At 39.5% G+C, this 19,907-nt stretch overlaps 1 protein-coding gene across 1 annotated transcript in view; it reads left to right on the top strand.

Annotated features, from left to right (window-relative positions):
- PHF14 (PHD finger protein 14) overlaps positions 1 to 19,907 on the top strand; it is a 319,743-nt gene that overhangs the window by 258,918 nt on the left and 40,918 nt on the right. The window contains exon 20 of the mRNA XM_089776015.1: positions 935 to 1,048. Coding sequence (XP_089632141.1) covers positions 935 to 1,048 — 114 coding nt within the window. The remainder of the gene's footprint in view (positions 1 to 934; positions 1,049 to 19,907) is intronic.

Raw genomic sequence — 19,907 nt, 5'->3', positions numbered from 1 at the left:
GTTTATTGAATCTGGTGCTAGATTTGGGAGTATTCATTGAAAACAAAGGAAAAAATGAAATGGATCAGATTTTCTTTTCCGGTACACCTGTCATATTCTACTAGGCAAAATTCCAACTTCACATACATGAACCACAGCTCCCATGTAATTTTTGCATCAAACTTAGTAGTGACATAAAAGTGGTATAAATTACACTGTAGTTAAAAGTGATAAAGTAGTGTAACTTACTCTGATTTGGGGTGTAGTTGATGTGCAATTTTTAACCTGCACACTGATGAGTAACAGGAAAAGCACACAAAAGGGAGTATGGTGCATACATGGCAATCACAGAATCATAAGAAAGGACTTTGAGATGTCGTCCTGTCCAAGCCCCTGCACTGAGACATGACCAAAGATACCTAGAACATCTCTGATGGATGTTAGGTCCTCTTCTTAAAGGCCTCCTATGATAAGAATTCCACAACTTCCGTTGGTAATCTATTTCAGTACTTAACTATCCTTATAGTTAGAAAGTATTCCAGTATCTAATTTGTTAAGCAGTGTCTCATTTTCCATTTCTTGTTCTATCTCGTTTGCATTTGATTGCAGAATCAAGGCTCAGATGATTCAAGTCAGAAAAAAAAAATTTCTTTCCACGTGAAAGGAATGGAAGGGAAGGAGGAAGAGTAGATAAAACAATATTAGTAGTAATATGGAATTGTATATCTTCAAATATTGTACAAACATTTACTAATTCTCACAATTAGTGGAAGTTATGTGATACCCCCATTTTACAGATGAAAAAACTGACTTGTCCAGGTTCGAAAGTTAAGATTTAGAAGTTCCTGGCTTCCATGCCTGTATGCAGACCAAAGTACCACTAAAACACCCTCTCTTTTGTGGAGTACCACTTCAATACACTTCTGAGGGGTCTATTTGTCTCTGTTGCTCTCAGGACTCCGAACCATCAATTGAAGTAGTCTCAGAGGCCCCAGGTAATGTGGCACCCTCTTCCTCAAGAAGCAGCTCTGAAGAGCAGGTAGCGGTGGCACAGAAACATCCAGAAGAGGTAGGATGTTCTGTCTCTATTCTATTCTTCAATTTATGTTGAGTATGTAGGTTTACTGCAATTTTTCATGCCTGGTCTTATTTTACTTCTAAAGCCTTTGTTAAAGCTACAGCTCAGAGGTATCCTTCCACACTGTGTCTTTGGCACCTAAGACCTAATGCCTGCTGCAGTGCGTAGGGCTTCAACCAGTGCTGTCCACGAGCTAATCCCATTCTGTCTACTGTTAATTGACACTCTCATAATGAATGACTGGACATTCTAGGAACGTGTGAAAATATTTTGTTCATTCCTTATTTCTCAGGACAGCAAGAATTTCTTTAAACTCTGGGGAAATTAAAAGAAGTAGATTCTGATTATTAGAGGGTTTTTTTTTAATGTAAAGCTATTGCCAAACTTCTCAAAAGTAAACTTCACTAGCTTATGTTGGCCATTATCTAAAGGGAATTTCCTCCTCATTTGTAAGGAAGGGAGTTTTGACAATGAATTTCACTGTGACTGTCTATTTTAGCCCTCATTAAGAACACCTTGCTAGCACTAGATATCATGTGCATGGTCTAGTCATATGCCCAGGATCCCCAGCGCTAAGATAAAATCTTGGTCCTCAGTCCCTGAAGTCTACTTAGCAGTAGCTCCCCTGGGTTAGCAAACCCTCCCTACCTATTGAATTCTGTTATTTGATTTTACCTAGAAAAGAATGTAGAATAGATTGATTTCTTTAAAATGTTCTTTATGTGGCTGATGTTATGTGGCATTTCTGTTCTATGAGATTTGAATAAATTATAGAAATGATAAATTATAGAAATGTTGCCAAAATGTTATAAAAACAGCAGTTTAGTGAACCCTTAGCACCCCTAAGAGGACAGCATCAAAGTCCACGCTGCAGGTGCCAACTTGTGACTTTATTCCATAATGTGACTTAAGACTCATTCTGTCTCTGAACCTACATTACAGATACCCATCCATAGCAAGGGAGATGGGTTTTCTGCAAAATTGAAAGTCCTGATCCTCTCCTACTGTGAAAAACATCTTTAGGGGATAACTATTTCCAATTTCAAAATGTCTTATTGAAAATAGGATTAACACCTGAGCCTATGAAAAGCCCTAATTTTCCATTTCCCCAGAGTCCCTATCAGATTTAGATATTCCTTTTCTGTCAGGAAACATTATCAGATGAAGTGGTCTTTATGTTGAAACCAGTCCTACTCCTTTCTCAGTGTTCTAGCTAGAGTCCACCTCATAAAGAAGGACATAGAATTTTTGTCATTCAATAGCAGTGGAAATATGGCTTGACTAACGTTGGGCTCTTTCTTTAGGCAGCTCCTGCTATTTTTAGAACTATCTAAATATCTTCTGGAACTTCCTGTTCTTCCTGGTAGTCATATCTCTTAAGTCCAGCAAAGAAGAATAGAGTCATTCAATTATTATTATTTTTCCACCTGGCAGGAGATCATCAGCTTACATCATTTATTTTGTGGCAATACCATTACTTTTAGATTTGGAAGTGACTGTCAGTTTATTCCACCTAAGTGGTCTTATCCCAGATCTCAGGAAAAAATAATATGGAGCATTACTAATAATTCTGTACTATACCTTGAGTAGCAGAGAGAGCTTGGATTGTTAATATTCATAAATTCCAGCTCCTGATTCCTGGCTTTATCAATTTACTCCAGTGATAGGCACTGATTCTGTCTCTGTTTTTGGATGTTTCTCTGTTATTGACCAACAATTGAGAGATCACACTTAAGATCACATATCATGAGACTAGTGGTGGACAGCTAGAAAGAATAGGTTTCAGAGAAAGGCGTGAATTATGATAAATAGAGGAAGGAAGGAAAAGAAAGGAAGATGGATAATTATATTATTTTGTCCCTGAAACTCTGAACTTTTGGGTGGAAAGGAGGCCATAGCAAGTTCAAGGAAGGGGATGGAATACAGAAGCAATGTTAAGACTTTAGGACTAAGTGAGGGTTGTCTTGTTTAGCCAGCTGAACATAGGAAGGACAAATGTATAGGTAGTCTGTGAAAGAACAAGATTGTCTTCAGCAATGCTCACTATAGTGTAAGCAGGACTAGAGCTGGTGAGACAGGGAGAGAGTTAGGATTACGGAGGACTTTGAGAGGCAGAGAAGAGGAACAATGGTATCTTGCCAAATTCAGAGCCCATGCCAGGCTATAATTGGTGTAAATTGCACATTGGTAACTGATAGTGAATGCAAATTACGTATACACATAGAAGACATTATTTCTTACTGGAAACATGTCTGAGAGGCTCTGCTTTATCTTACACCTTCATTTAACTCTCATTTCTTAATGCAACACCGTCAATGTGTAGATTACACCACCTAACACTTATCAAGGAATAATTTATACCATAATTTGTGGGCCATCTGACCTTGGCCCAGGAAGTGCTGATGGAGAGACAGTTGTTAGGTTAATCAGCATGTAATTACACAAAGAAGAAATGGAAGTTGTAGAGGAAGTAGAGAAGTCAGAATGTTTAATAGACTGAAAGCTTTGTAAGTGTGGCATTAACAGTTGGCTGAGAGCAAATGAGAAATCATGAAGATGGTGATCAGAAAGAGGGATCTCAGAGTTGGGGTGGGGACAGGAGGAAAACAGCTCATGGTGAATACAAACTGAAACATCCCAGTCTGAGAGTTCCAAATTAGTTTCTATAAACTAGAATTGTCATCTGCCAGTGACGTTCCTTTGTCTCAGATACACCAATCTTTAGTTTGTTGCTAATTCTAATATTGTTCATAGTGTGTGCGGCTTCAGTTGAACTATCGGAGTAGTTTGGGTGTGTTTTTTTTTATTTTGTTTTATTCTTGTTAATAGAACTAAAATAAAATTCCTAGCTTCCCTTTTTTCTCTGAGTGCTCAAAAAGATTCATCCTGGGGGAAAAGAAGGAAAAGGTGAGATCTGCTGCTGTCCTATCTTTGTGATCTTATTACACTTGTGTCTTGTTTCAAATTAGATTGTAATCTCTTTCTGGTAGTGACCATGTCCACACACATGTTTACAATACATAGATAGTAGAGACATCTGGGACACTGCTACAACACAAATAATCATACAAGGTTAATAGCATCTTTACAGTTTGGTGCTTTGCCTTTTATTTGTATGACATGTGGGACTAAGACAATTACTGTAGACTAAAGTACATGGCATGCAGAAACATTGTCATTAGAAAAAACTGTTTTACAATATCATGCTTTAAGTTAGAAGGAAATGTTGTTTCTGTAGTTTCAAGATTTATACGCTTTTTAATAAAATAATCTAAAATTTTTAATACGGTTATACTATTGTTTTACTAACAACATCCATATCTCTCACAAAATCCAGAAGTTTTCTGCTTTATTATAGTGAAAAGCTGCTGGAGTTAAGGTTATGCAACAGTTTCCATTCTAATACTAAACTGTTTTCACTCACATGTAACTTACTGAACATGCTTGTGCTTATTTTATGCATGACAGTTTTTTTTGTTTTTTGTTTTAAGTTAGAGCAGTTATAGTTCCACTGCTTTTATATACGAGGAAAGTGGGGAAATGACACTTCTCATTTCATGTATGAGACTGGCCTACAGTCCACATGATTGAGATTTAAAAGATGAAATTTTGGATGGAAATGGCTGTTTGTTTGTTTGTGGAGCATTGCCTTTCATTGTTCCAAGGGAAACCAATGTGGATTCAAGAGGTCCTGCAATCTGATCTACGTGAATGGATCTTTGCACCTATATGGAGCTGAGCTAGATGCTATACAAGCAGATCAAGCTGCAAAATTAGGCCCTATTTTTGTAATTCATGTAGTAAGCATGAACAGTAGAATTTTTTAGTAAACCCTCAAAATGCACACCTTAGGACAGTTTTATTATGCATGCAAGTGTGCTAGGCTTGCCAGCTTCCTAATTGCATAAAACCAAACACCCTTGCCCCACCACTGCCCCAAGGCCCTACCCTGCACCGTCTCTGAGCCTCTGCCCTACTTACTCCAGGCCCCTCCTTCTGTTGCTAACTCTCCCCCACTCTCATTTATTTTGACTGGTCTGGGGCAGATGGTAGGGTTGTGGGAGGAGGATGGGTGCTCCAGCAGGAAGAGTGGGCTCCCGGGGGAGACCAAAAAGGAAAGGTTCAAGGTATAGGAGAGGGCTTGGGTGCAGAAGGGGGTGTGGGTTCTGCCTTGGGCATGTGGACTCCAGCGTGAGACTGGGGATATGTGGTTGGTGTGTAGAAGGGGCCTCCATGTTGGGGCCAAGGCGTATGGCGTGAGGAACTAGACTCAGTGCTGCAGCAGGGGGTTGACATGCAAGCTTTGAAAAGGAATTAGGATGCAGGAGAGGATACTAACCTATGGCAGGGGATTGGAATGCAATTGGAAGTTTGGACTCCAGCGGGTGGCATTTGCCTCAGGGTATGTCTACACAGCAAAGTTATTTCAAATAACAGCCCTTATTTCGAAATCACTTTCCTAGTATCTACACAGCCAAACCGCTATTTCAAAATAAATTCGAAATAGCGGCGCGCTTATTTCGAATTTGTAAACCTCATTCTACGAGGAATAACACCAAATTCGTAATAGCTATTTTGAAAGAAATGCTGTGTAGACACTTATTTCAAAATAGGGGGCTTCCAGCCTTCCCAGGGTGCCCTGGTGGCTACTCCAGTCTCAACCAAGAACACTCTACTCCCTTCCCCCCTCCCCATAGCCCTTAAAGGGATAGACTCTGGCCACAGTGCCTGTGCCAGCTCCAAGTGGCCCCCAAAACATGAGCCAGAAAGCCACTGGCAGCCAGCCCTTCACTACTCCCCAGGAGCAGTCTGCCAGCTCCCAGGAGCCTGACAGGGGCTGGAGAAGGCGGGCGCCTTCCTGGTTCAGGGAGGAGATCATGGACCTTATTCAGGTTTGGGGGGATGCCCCAACATCCATGATCTCCGCACTAGATGGAGGAACGTGGCCGTCTATGGCAGGATAGCTGCCAGCCTGGCCACCAAAGGCCACATGCGAACCCAGGACCAAGTTCTCATGACAATCAAGTTGGCCCAGCGAGACCCCCCAACCGTGAGCTTCCCCTCCCCCTCCTTCTCCTTGCTTCTCCCTTCCAGCTCCCTCCTCCCAGGTTTCCCCCTCCCCTCTCCCGCCTCCTTTCCCCAGTCTCACCATAGTTTCATAGTCCTATCCCCCATTTTGTTAAATAAAGACAGTTTGTGTTAATGAAAATACGTGTATTTAGTTGACATCAGGAAGGGGGGGGGTTAGGGAGAGGTAAGTGGAAGGATGTGAGGGAGGAATGAGGCACAAGCCCCCATTGGGGCAGAGCAGGGAGGCTCTTAGTGCTCCTCAGGGTGGAAGCTCTCCCACAGGGCCTCCTGGATACTGATAGCTCCCTGATGGACCTCCCAGATGGCAGCCTGCAGAAAGTGCAGCCAGGCTTGCAGCAACACGTCCAAGAGAAGCACCAGAGTGCCCAGGGGCATCTCTGGCTCCATGTTGCAGAGTGCTGTGGTGTCCCGAGTGAGGGCAATCAGAGCACACAGACAAAATGCTTTGCTGCCCCTCGTCGAGGTAGACGAACAAGTAGGGAAACCTGAAAACTGGCTAACTGTGGGGGAGGGTTCCTTTAAGCACGGACCTCAGATAGCCTCAGGCAGCAGCCCCACACAGCAAGTCCTGACCTGGTGCCCTGCTGAAACTGGTTCTGGCCAGCCTTAAATGCGATTCAGAGTCCACTCAGTGTGGACGCGTTATTTTGACATAGCAAAATGCTATTTCAAAATGCATGTTGTGTGTAGACGCATTATTTCAAAATAAGTTATTTCGAAATAACACTGTAGTGTAGATATACCCTCAGGCGACTCCAGGTCGGGGTGCAGCAGGGATAAGCAGGCTCTCTGCTTCTCCTAGAAGCATCCAACATGTCTGGCTTATAGGTTAGGGTGGGCAATAATTTTTTATCGGTGGAGGGAGACTCCAATATTTTGATAAGTGATCAAGGGCCACACTTTTCTAAGTGTGTGTGTGTGCAGGGACTGGCATGGAGGTTAGGTGCAGAAGGGAGCTTGGGTATGTGACGGGGGTGCAGGAGAGAGTGTGGGGTCATGAGAGGGATTTTGGATAAAGGAGGGTGTTGTGACCTGGGACAAAAGATTGGGGTGCAGGGTTCAAAAGGAAGTATGAGTGCAGGACAGGTTTCTAGCCTGGGGAAGGGGCATAGGAAGGAGTTCAGAGTCTGGGAGGGAGTTGGGTGCAAAAGGGAGTAGGATGCCAGAGGCAGGCTCTTGCCAGAAGATGCTTACCTAAGAAGTTCCTATCCAGCAACATTTTCATGCAGGCTTCTCTGCCTGCCAGCAACCCCCAGCTCGCGGTTCCTTGTGGCTCTCTGCACTGCAGGAGGAGGGAGGCTTTATGTGATGCCCCCACTCCCAGGAAAATCTCTCAGCTTCTACTGGTCAGAAGTCAACCAATAGAAACGGAGAAATTGTGCTGCACTGTCCCTTCCCCCAGCAAAAATGTCTCCGCGCCCATTGGCTGGTTTCCAGCCAGCTGGTGCTGAGGGATTTTGCTGGGGGTGAGAGCAGCAATCAAAGCTTCTCCTCATAGTGCAGAGTCACAGGGAGCAGTTAACGGCTTTGAGCAGCACTGCTCTGTGCTGCAGGAGTGGGTGGGAGGGCCAGATTAAAAGGCTTGGCAGTCCAGATGTGGCCTGTGGGCTAGATCTTACCCACACCTGCCATAGGCAGAAACACACGTAGGCATCTCTATGCGTCATTGCCTGTGCCTACAGGTGCCACCCCCACAGCTCCCATTGGCTGTGTTTTACACTTGGAAATATGGTAGCTGCAAAGCCGGAGCTCGATACAGGGACCGTCCACAAAGCTTCCCTGATGGCTCCTGGGCCTCAGGGCTGCAGGGATTTGCCAGCTTCTTCCTGGAGCTGCACAGAGCCAGAATAGACAGGGAACCTCCCTTTATCCTGCTGCACTGCTAGCCAGATCTTTAACAGCCCAAACAGCAGTGTTGACCAGAGTTTCTAGGGTCCCTTTTCGACTGGGCATTCTGGTTGAAAATGACACGTGGCAACCCTAAAATATCTATAAACTTGCTGCACGCTAAAATCAGTAGTCCACTGGATTACTCCTAACTGGAGCAGTGCTGTTTTCCAAATGTTTAACAGAAATACAGGCTAAAATATACTTTCCTCATAAAAAAGAATTCTAGCATCATGATTTTGAATAGCCCTTGAACTGATATACCTGAGACTTTAAAGTTTGGTTGACATGAAAATAGCCCCAATCTTAGACCAAAAGAAATTGGTTTTGATTTTGCTGTCTTGAGTTTGAGAATCAGGATATGCTCAGTAGATTTTTAGCAAAATTCATTAGGATGGCAGTAGTTACATCTGTAGCTAAATTAACTTCAAAAGAAATTGACTGGTCTCTTACGGCTGAGGAATTTAGGTAATGTTTGATTGTGTTCTGTTGTTTGAGAAACAGCATGTATTAATTAATTAAAGATAGTATTTTAATGTGTAAACAAAAGGGGGAAGAATTTATGTGTGTAACTCTCATTCCATCATCACTGTCCTAGAGAATTGAGAATACATTTGCTTTCATAAAATTTTATTCTGGGGTGTGTTATCTTTCATGGAGTTCTTGCAATGAAGGTTCTTCATAGAGGAATTTTTACTGACCTAATCACTTGGTACAAACTTCACTTGGTATATTTTTGGGTATGTCTACACAGCAGGATTAAAGTTGAATTAAGCTACACAACTTCAGTAAATCAGTTGCGTAGCTGAAGTTGAAATAGCTTAACTCTTCTTTTGGCGATGTCTACACAGCAGGAAGTCAAAGGAAGAACACTTCCTTTGACTTCCTTTGCTCCTTGTGAAATGAGGGTTACCAAGAGTTGGAGTAAGAAGTCCTCCAGCTCAACATTATTTTGAAATAAAGACTTGTAGTGTAGACGTGCACCATGTTATTTCAAAATAATGTCAGTTATTCTGAAATTACACTGCTGTGTAGACGTACCCTCTGTTTTTAATAAGCTGCTGAATAAGAAGAAAAGCCTGTCTTTGTTGGTTGGTTCCTTTAGACCTTGGCCCCAGAATATTATATTAAAACATGTCATATTTAATTGAAAGTAAAATAGAAACAAATGAGGACAGTTTGGCTATGTCTGCGCAGCAATATTATTTCAAAATAACTAGCATAGTTCAATTTGCATAGCTTATTTCAAGTTAAGCCCTATGTAGATGCACCCTTTAATAGCTTCTTTTGACAGTCCTGAAACAAATTAGATTATCACATTGTACTACAGGTTGAATCTCTCTAGTCCAGTTGTCTCTAATCCTGCAACATCCATGGTCAGACATGGATTTAGTTAGCAAAAGTTTCTTGCAATCTTATGACGCTTGAGCACAGCCACCAGTCTTGGCTCAGTATTCTATGTTGTTATTTAGCGCTAATTTACCTCTAAATATCTTCTAAAAGCCCTGTAAGTAGTGTAAGTGTTGGCAATGCTGCTAGCCAGTATTGACCTCCTGTGGTTTGGCAAATTCTCTGGTTTGGCACCTGTTTAATTTGGCACCCTTGGAACCTGAGAAGTTCAACCCGTAGTATGGGCCCAGAGGCATACAGAGCTTTAATTCCTGCATGTATGTTTTAGGAAAGCAATACTGATTCAGATAAAGTGCCATATTAAGCTTTTCCTTTTATTCAAACACCAGAATATTATGAGTTCATGGCATTTAGCTTTGATGCAAAAAGTATATTTTTGAACCTCTAAGGTAAAATATAGAATGATGATATTTTAGCATGCATGCATGCATATCCTTTATATCTGATTTGCTTTCTGACTTCTAAAACTACCAACACTATACAAAGCATCAAGATACTGAGCTAAGAAAAGATTAAAATAGGTGTCCATTAATCTGTTTCTGAACTATTAGGCATTCATTGCTCATGGCATATCTGGATAGAGTGCAGCCTTTTCCCATCAGTAATTCACTGCTGTCGTATAGTGCTCTGTTTTATGGGAAAGATGTGTTTTGTACTTAAGTCAACTGCTATTAGTCATAGTACTCTACAGGTAGTTTAAAAGGATTATGGATGTTGGCAGGAGTTTTGGCAGCCATTAAAATATTTCCATTTTTCTTCTAAAGGCTAGAGTAGCTTTCTACATTATTTCAAATAAGAGCAATGGGAATGTCTCTTATTTTTATGATCACAAATGGCAGCTGACATTTTCGTTTGTTTTTCACAACTCTCCACCCCTTGATCTTTAAATAAAACATTACTTTCCAAGTTCCATTGCGTCTTGGATCTTCAGTAGGTTCTAATGCTTGCATTAAAAGAGCTTTAAATAACCCAAACTTAATCAGCAGAACCTCAAATCCATTTTTATTTTATTGTAAAGATCTTTTGCCTTTAAACAAAGTGAAATGTGACATGTTCCTGTTCACATTTAAAATGCTGTGGAAAAACATGTAGCAATGCTTGTCTGATGCATTCTCCATCCTCTAATCTCCATTAATACAAGAAAGACACTAAATAATGGAATTATTTTGATAAATATCTGTCATATGATGATCAGAAAATAATTCAAGGACAATCAGTAGCAGCATATGCAGTACAATACCTTGACTCCTGCTCTTGTAAATAGACAAGATGCTTTCATTTTTCTGACTTCAAAGGTAGTGCAATATTTTCTTTCTCCCCCATGCAGCTGTCAACTCAAACAGCTGCTAAGAGAAGAATTACAATACACTGTTACTGGTAATTCAACTATAAATATTTTGTTGTCTTGTTGATGAAGTTAATTGAAAACAAAATAGAGTTATCCACATAGCAAGGCTTGAACACTTGGTTTTGTTGTTCTTTTATTTAAAGAGTTATCCTACTCTGAAGAGTGAGTGTTAGGTTATGTGGTAATTGTGATTGAGCCTCTCCATATCAAATTTTTCAGTTAACAAATAGAGATGATTCCTTCATAAACTGCCAACTCAATTAAACTAAACTTGGGGTCTGAAAGTCTAGTTAGGTTCTTTTCTTCTTAATTTTCATCACTAGTAATAAAACTTTCGCAGGCCAGATTGTGTCCTTAGTTGTATCTATCTAAATACATTGTTTTCTAAAGAAATCCTTAGCCACACGTATACAAATTCATTTCTGTACAGAGAGCCTGGACAAAACCTGTGAACCACTTGTACTGAAGTGGTAAGTGTCCCTTGTATGTGGCATAGGAAGAACAGTGTTTTGTAGCAGCATAGAATTTAGAGCTGGAAAAAACATATTAGATTATCCAGATCATCTCATAGGTAATGCAGGCTTGTTCTCTGAAGTGGTTTTTCTAAGGTTTTATCTAGTTTAGTTTTAAAAGATTTGAGTGATGGCTCTTCTGCCACTTTCCTTTAGAGTCTTCTCTACATCATATATACTCCTATGCAAATCATGACCCACAGAATGCTGCTGTTATCTTTTCATTTTCTCCTCACTTACGGTCAATATATTTTAAAGTTGCAATAAATTGCCAAACCATGATTGCTGTGCACACATACAACTTTCCCAAGTTTATACAAAAGTAAGATAATTCTAATGAGGCTTATACCTGAAGCTTTGCTGTCAATTATCTGTGGTCTGGCCATTCAGGTCAGGATACAGGCTCCTACCAGCAAGTCTGTTTTCCAAAGGTTATAGATCTATCCAGATTACATGGTATTCAAAAGGTGAAAATAAGCCTTGAGTCTTGTTTCTTTATTATAGGTGTTTGTGATAGTCTAATGACTTGGCTTCCCATTAATACTTTTCCAGTTTCATAACAGCAATAGTGGTGTTTTAAATATAAGTGACAGCATAAACTTTATATCTGTTTACTTGGGTTCTTGATTATTTTAAGGAAAGGTTGGTTTTCTTCAGTAAATGGGAGAGAGGGTTGCCTTTTGTGTGATGAAGTGATTGCTTGTATCAGAATAAACAGGAATGCACAGCAACATGGCACATGCATTTCTGGAAAACTGCCTAATGCTTAAATGTTGATTCCACTGTTTGGATAATCTAAAATACAGTTTTTTAATTTTTTCTGACCTCCTCAAAGGGCTATGTTTTATATAATCTTTTAAATAGCAAAAACATTAAGGTCACAAGATGGCTGATGAAATGTTGCCAGGTAATGTATTATGTAGTTTTAAGGTGTAAATGGCCCTATAGAATTATAAAAGTAAGCCTCTTGAAAGAACATTAATTTAAAAAATGAATTACTTCTGTTTAAAATTTTCACAAATCCAAGGCATTTGTCTTTATTTAACCTTTTCACAGTCTATGCCCATCTTTAAAAATACACTCAGTCCTATTTCGTCTGTTACTTGGGAAGGCATTTAATACATGACTTGGCATCATTTGCATTATACAAGAAGATTAACTTTACAAGCTCGGCTATTAATCTGAGTAGCTCTACATATTGACCTATGAAAGAACATAATTAAGTTAGCTTAATTAAGTTAATTAATTGTCACACTCTGATGAACTTACTATTGAGAGGAAATTAAAGGCAAATAGAAATCAGCATTCACCGGTTTGAAATCATATTTTAAAGCATTTTACAAAGATACATTATATTTATATGATGAAAGTATCTATTGTATAATAACCAAACTACAGGCAATTAAAAAATGTTAAATGCTAAGAATCCCTGGAGTATTCACACTCACTTCCAAAAGCAGACAAAAATAGATCTTGAAAAATGAATGCTAGACATTCAGAAAATAAGCTATTTTTCTATATTCAATTGTATTTAGAAATTCATTCTACCATTTATATATTGAGTACACTGTGAAGGATACCATATAAACTAGATGACAAATGTTAGAGCCTGATTCCAGATTTAGTTTCGTTTGGTCAAGCAAGATAGAAAGAGGGTAAGCATAACCTAACTCAAAAATACAAAGGAACATTTTTTTCTAATGAATAGAGGAAGGAAGAAGCAGGCTCCTGGTAAATACCCCTTTAAATACATGTCTGTAAAGAGCAATAGCTGCAGGTACACTTGAAGATAATATAAAACTTTATAGCATAATTCAATGTAAATATTCTTCATGAAGAACAAGTAAAAGCATATTCCACGAATCTTTGTACATTGTACGTTGGTGTCTCTTAAATTAGCTTTCTATTCTCTCAGAAAAAAATGAAAAAATTAGAAATGTATGCTATATATTTATTGAGATGTGTTCTGTGAAAGTGATTGTTTTTACCAATTCTTAATTAGTGCATGTGTAATTAGTACTTTTATTTTATATACTTGTTATGTGTATAAGCAGGCCGGATGAAGTCCATAAAGGATCCAGGATTTCATCCCATATATCTGTTGTTAAAATAATCATTTTTTCCCAAGCAAAGCAAATATTTTCCTGGAGCTTTTTGGTTGCCAACAGTTTTAGATGATATGGAGGTGTCAGATATCTGTATTTATTGCACTATGCAAATGTGGCATGATTGAAAACCAATTAAACTGCAAACTGAAACTAGATTTATTTTAGAAAGTAGCTATGCACCACTTTCATATGAACAATATGCTTACGAATAAGGAGCGAATTCACTCCTTCAAAGAAGAAAAATATTTTTTTCTTCCTAAATATTATTATTCCTGTTTAACTTGCAAATTCAACCTGATGTATCCTGAAAACTAGGTGGGGTCAAGAAGAAACTGAGTTATTCCTCACTTGGATAATCAGACTTAGCATATAGTAGTTGATAAGACTCCCATTTTATTTGCTCCCCCCCCCCCAGACTATTTTCACAAAAGTTTTGTACTGTAACACATTTTGATTTTAAATAAAAGTCCTAGTATGCTTGTTGGTTCTTTTAAAAAGACCTAGAACATTTGGCTTCTAGTAATACTGCAACAAGAAAGCACTTTTTTATTTTCAGATTAAATCCCTTTAAAAATCACTAGAAGCAAAATAAAGGTGGGTGGGTTGGTTGAAGAAGAGAATGGAAAATGTAATAGAAAATTAGAACTATTTAAACTCTCGAGTTGGAAAATGACAGGAATGTCTATACCCTGGGGGTAGATTCTCAACTGCAGTAAATTGTCATACGTACCTTGATTTGAGTGGCATTATGATAGTTTGCACCAGTTGAGGATCTGCCCCTTAACATTTTAAGAATAATATCACTATTGTCATTAGCAATTTGCACTCCTATGTGAAGTATATATTGTACTTAGGATTTCTGTCTGGAGTCAATTTTATCTGGTTCCTGTCTTCAACAACAATTACTCTAGTTTTGTAAGTGTTTTCTTGTTTCTCCTATTAGCTGGCATATTTACATGAAAAGGTAAATAACTAAATTGTTTGTTTATAATATTACAGTGTGACTAGTTAACTTGCTATTATATGGTGTGAATAAATCCATAATCCTTTTTGTAGACAAAGTATAATCTCAATGTTAATTTTTGTTTTTAATGTCGCAGGTTGAAAATACAATTTGAATACAAATACAATGCCTTTAATGTCAAACAATGAAGTTCAAGAATTATTGAAAGTTTCAATGTCATCTTTAAGTTAGTGGAGATAAGAAGAGGTTAGTCTGTAGTCATTAATAATGTAGGATATATAGATTTCCCTCCCTTCTCGTCTTCACCAGTTGTTCAGGGTTATCTCAAAAACTGAAACATTGCCCCTCACCACAGTGTGGATCATCAACATACAACATGCATTTTAAAGTACTGTAACTTTCAAAGAGATAGAGAATGGTTTATAATACCAAAACATAGTAACAGACTAGGAACACTGATATCTGTACGGTTTTGTTTTGTTTAATAACTATATTTTCTGGCGCTTATCTTTTTGATATTCAAAAATATTTAAAGTGTAAATAATTTAGCCTCAAAATTATATTATCTGAGGGCTCTCAGATCCATTTCCACATATTTCCATTTTCCCTCTTCTGCTCCCTCTTTTTATCTACTTTAGGTATTTTAAGAGTATTTTCTTTTGTTTTAAGTTATTACTCAACTGGGTAGTCTCTCAAAATCCCGCCCCCCCCCCCCCCCCGTAATAGTAAGGAATCGCATGTTTTTAATTTTATTTTGAAGTTTAGAACATCGTTGTAACTGAGTACAAGGAGACTTAGGAGGAATATAGTGTGACAGCAGTGACGGCCCGTCAATACAGGCGACCTAGGCGGTCACCTAGGACACCAAGATAAACTGCCGTTGAGGGCTTTGGAGACGGGGGACCGATCACACGTTTCGCCTAGGGCGTCAGTTTCCGGCAGCTCGTCTAGGGCCGCTCCTGTGTGACAGACCCAGTGCAGCTAGCTAGAATAGTTTGGTGGGGAGTAGGCATACTAGATGAATGCTTTTCTGTTCCCTAAATAAATGCCAGCGACTGCTGCCACCTAAACAAGGCAGGCAGGCACCTGAGGCTAATTAAAAGCTTGTCTGAAGCAGCATGCTAATCAGGCATCTGTAGCCGGTTAAGGCCTGCTGGGTTACTTTAAAAGGTTTCCCCTCAGCTAAGTGAAGGGGAATGAAAAGAGTGAAGGACTAAGAGGAGGAAGTGTGTTACTGAAGCAGGAAAGGTTCACTCAGGTACCATGGAGGAGATTCTAGGGAAGTCGTCCAGGGGAAAGGCTTCTGTATTTTGGGGATAGAGGAGAAACCCCATCAGTTAATGCTACCTAGGATCTCTGGGCTGGAACCCGGAGAAGTGGGAGGGCCACCCAGCTCTCCCCATACCACTAAAAAGTCTGCTCCTGAAAATGGAGGCCAGGAATATGAAGGGCTTCTACCCTAATCCTTTAATGGGGAATGACTCAGTAAGCTGTGACTCTGGCTTCTAGAAAAGGTAAGAGACACGTGGAGAGTCACATCGAGCCTCTGAGGTATATCGCAACTGCTTAGAAGCGTAGGACCCATGGTGCATAGCCAGAGCTCTGCCACAATTGTAAACAGTAATATTTTCATTTAAATTAGTTACCAAATGTCCAATCCTGAGTTTATTATTCAAGCAAAATCTTTGCTAAAACTAGTAGAAGCCACCACACTGTATGATAGATAATGGACAGCATGAATAAAACATGTACAATTAGGATACCACACTAATTTGATATGACTTCCTGCTCTTCCATGTCCCCTTCGTTTGGACTCCTTTGCTGATTTTATTTGAAAAGCCCATCTTCCTAACCAATAAATCTTAAACTGTGCATTGTCTTCAATACATAAGGTGCTTTTCTAGCCAGTATCTCTGGAGGTAATAAATTGGCTAGCTGATTGTTAATGTAAAATACCTCATGCAGTGTGAGTGATCATCTCTCCCTAATTTCCATCTTTTTCCAAATCCCATCAATACTTTTGCCTCTCCCTCAGTGATATCCATGAGTATTTGGGTTGTTTGTTCAGATTAGGCTGAAAAACAAGCGTAAGAGTTACCTATTATGAGCTGACTTTCCTTGCTTATGGTAATATTTATTGATACTTTTCCAGGGGAGCCAACAGCCTCTGCAGGTCTTGGGAAAGATGTGTGTGTGGGGGGGGGGGAGGCTGGAGCAACCAGCCCTGAGCACTACCCGGAGTGCAGCACACTGTTCCCTCAGCCCTTAAAGCTGCCTGAAGTGCACAGTGTGGCACTCTGGCAGCGACTTAAAGGACCCAGAGCACCAGCTGCCTCCCTTGCTAAACTGAGGCCATGCTTTGGGATCAAGGCTAAATCAGAGCTAAGTAGACAGTGCTCTGTTCTTACAATTTGTTCCTGTGAAATTTTTTCTATACCTATTGAAAATCTTGTCAGAGTAGCTGTGCATGCAGAATTCTCCCATCCTTATGCTGAAATGATTTTCAATTATATTTAAACCTCACCCTGAAAATGGACATCTTGCAACTTTGAATTCCACCACAACAATGTAGATGGGTTCAAATCTAGATCCTCTCCTCAAAAAAATGGATTGCATTTAGGAAATGGGTTCTAATCTTAGTCCATACCTAGATTTAATTTATAGATAGGACTATTTAAAATTTTGCCAGCACCACAGAAAATTTCCTTTAATCTGCAGATTAAGGATTCCATTAATTGTACTTGCTAATACAAAGTTAGCCTTTGTGACACTTGATTCCTGTCCCCTTGATGCTACTGTAGATTGCTTGTTATAGATTCATAGATGTTAAGGCCAGAATTAACCACTGTGATCATTTAATCTGACTTCCTGAATAATACAAGCCATAGGACTTCCCTCATTTAATTCTTGTTTGAAGCACAGTATGTCTTTTTACAAAAACAATCAATCTTTATTTAAAATAATTCAGTGAAGGAGAATCTATCAAAAGCCTTCAGTGGTTAATTGCCCTCATTGATGATTATTTGTGCTTTATTCCTTGTTTAAAGTCGTCTAGCTTCAATTTCCTGCCATTCAGGGTATGTCTACACTGCAGCTGTTTTTCTGGAAAAACTATACTTACATCTACACTGCTGTTGCGTTCTTTCAACAGAAAGTTGAAAGAACAGAGGGGGTTTTCTGACAGCGATAAACCTCTTTCTATGAGGAAGAAGCTTTTTTTCAAAAAAGCTATTTCGGAAAAAGGCTTGTGTGGATGCAGAAGAGGTAGTTCTTTTGAAAGAAGAGGCCTCCAGGAAATAACACAGGTGCTCTGGTGGTCACACCATCCATACTAATCACAACTTAAATGCGAGATGGCTTCCAGTCAGTGTGGATGCTAACTTTTGAAAAAGCACATCGCTTTTTCCTTGTGCTTTTGCTATGTGGATGCTCTCTTTCGAAATAAGCTGTTCTGGAAGATATCTTCAATTTTTCAACATTGTCTTTGAACTGTGGACACCAGATCCTTGGCTACAGGATACCAGATAAATTTGAAAGGTTGTTGCATGCTGCCACTGATGGCACAAAGGTACATGCCAGTTTTTTTTTCAAGAGTCAATCACATTTGCAATTTGCAGCTAAACTGCCGTCTCTAATGTGTGTGACCACAGAAAGTGGCATCTCCACAACATATGAGAGAGAGAGAATGAGAGAGCATAGCATCTAAAGAACTAGACACAGAGCCAAGATTTTTATTCTGATCCAGGTGCGATATAAATTGATTAAGATTTTTGCCTTACCTTGTCTGTCTGTCCTTACCCACATTTTACAGATGTTGTGGAATTTGATTGTTTGGTATGGTTAGAGAGATGAAGAGTTAGGAGCAACAGAGGCAGAGATGAAAAGGGGGGAAACAAAAGGAAAGAGAAAATGGAACATGAGAGAGAGAATGGAGTGGTGAAGTTTTACTTTTATTTTATTTAATTTAAAGATGGTCTTTTACTTTATTGTACTTTCTTGGCCACCTTGTTTAGTATCTGTAGACTTAGGGGAAAGATTTTTATAAAGCTGGGGCTTGAAAGCTTTCCCTGATGTATTCAGGAACCTAAGATACCAATCTCTGCAAAATTTAGGTTTTGTTTAAAAAAAGTTACCTTATGGTTATGGGAGAAAGCTCTCCAAACAGGAACAGAGCATAAACTGATACTGTTTGCCAAGAGCTTGCAGATGACTCCAGAGTCTCTTTTGTTCGTAATTTAGCCAGGTAGCAACAAAGGGGAAATATCCAGACTGTGTAAAGCATGAGCAACAGCAAACACAATGAGTTACTCACAGGAGAAAAATGTGTTTAAAATAACTGGGGTATGGTATGCTGGGTATGGAGTACTGAAGACCTCCTCTTATACACATACTTCCTTGCTCCTGCCACCAAACCTTCCCCCCGCTCCCCCAATGAGGTTTAGGAGGCTATAAGATAGAGACAGTTCCTAGCAATCTCTCCACCATCTAAGAGTACACGCAAATGTCCTGCTGATGGAATAGTTACCAGTCTGTTGCTTGACCCAACAGATTGGCCAGATAGGTCGAGTATGAGGGGGAGCCGGATTCGTGTCAGTCCATACTGATGCTCCATAATCTTAGCAGGACAGAACCCGAAGAACCATACAAGATATCCCATCCTTTATAGGATTTTCCTTCCATGCAAGGTTATGCATTTTGCCTTGTCATGCCTTAATCAGTCATTCAGCATCACAATCAGTTTTTCTGCGGCATATGTTTATTTGGAGGTTGTTCTTGCAGTCCTCTGATATCAGTATGCTAATAACCCTCCTGGGTGTTGTCTTCTGGTGAAACTTGTTATTGGTTATCAAGGGGTGCTTGCCACTAATGTCAGGGTTCATCAATCTGCCCCGGTAGTCTGTGTCTTCAGTGTGCTTTCACTTAGTTGATATTTATTTGGTGCTTCTGAGTCTCCGGCCCCTCCTCTGACCATTTGAGCATGCAGTGGCCTTCACACTTCTCTCTCCTAAAACATTCTATCATTCACACAAACAATACATTTACACAATTGCAGTATGGGACAAAAGGGTACTTCTAGTCACTTTAACAAAGTTACAAAGTTTTTCAACATTAAACTTCTATCTATTACAAGGCCTTGCCTAATATTAACATCACTATGTATTACAATATTCCATCTCTTTGCTTTAACATCAGAACATGCTAACATCAAACATCTGGAGCTAAGTTAACAAAGTTTTCTGGCCTGCCTGAGGCCTACATCTTGTGTTTAAGTTTAATCCGAACCCTTTGCTACGACATACATTCATTATAACTAACTAATTTATTACTTATAGTATTACAAGGCTACAAACATCTGGAAGATAATAAGGTGATAGGTTACAGCCAGCATGGATTTGTAAAGAACACATCACGTCAAACGAATCTGATAACTTTCTTTGATAAGATAACAAGTCTTGTGGAGAAAGGAGAAGGGGTGAACATGGAATACCTTAGGGATGTTAAATATCGGATAAATTAATAGTCGAGTAAC

The sequence above is a fragment of the Pelodiscus sinensis genome, chromosome 2 (assembly GCF_052426305.1).
Source record: "Pelodiscus sinensis isolate ZL-2025 chromosome 2, ASM5242630v1, whole genome shotgun sequence".
Taxonomy (NCBI): Eukaryota; Metazoa; Chordata; order Testudines; family Trionychidae; genus Pelodiscus; species Pelodiscus sinensis.
This window is presented reverse-complemented; position numbering and strand designations above follow the sequence as displayed.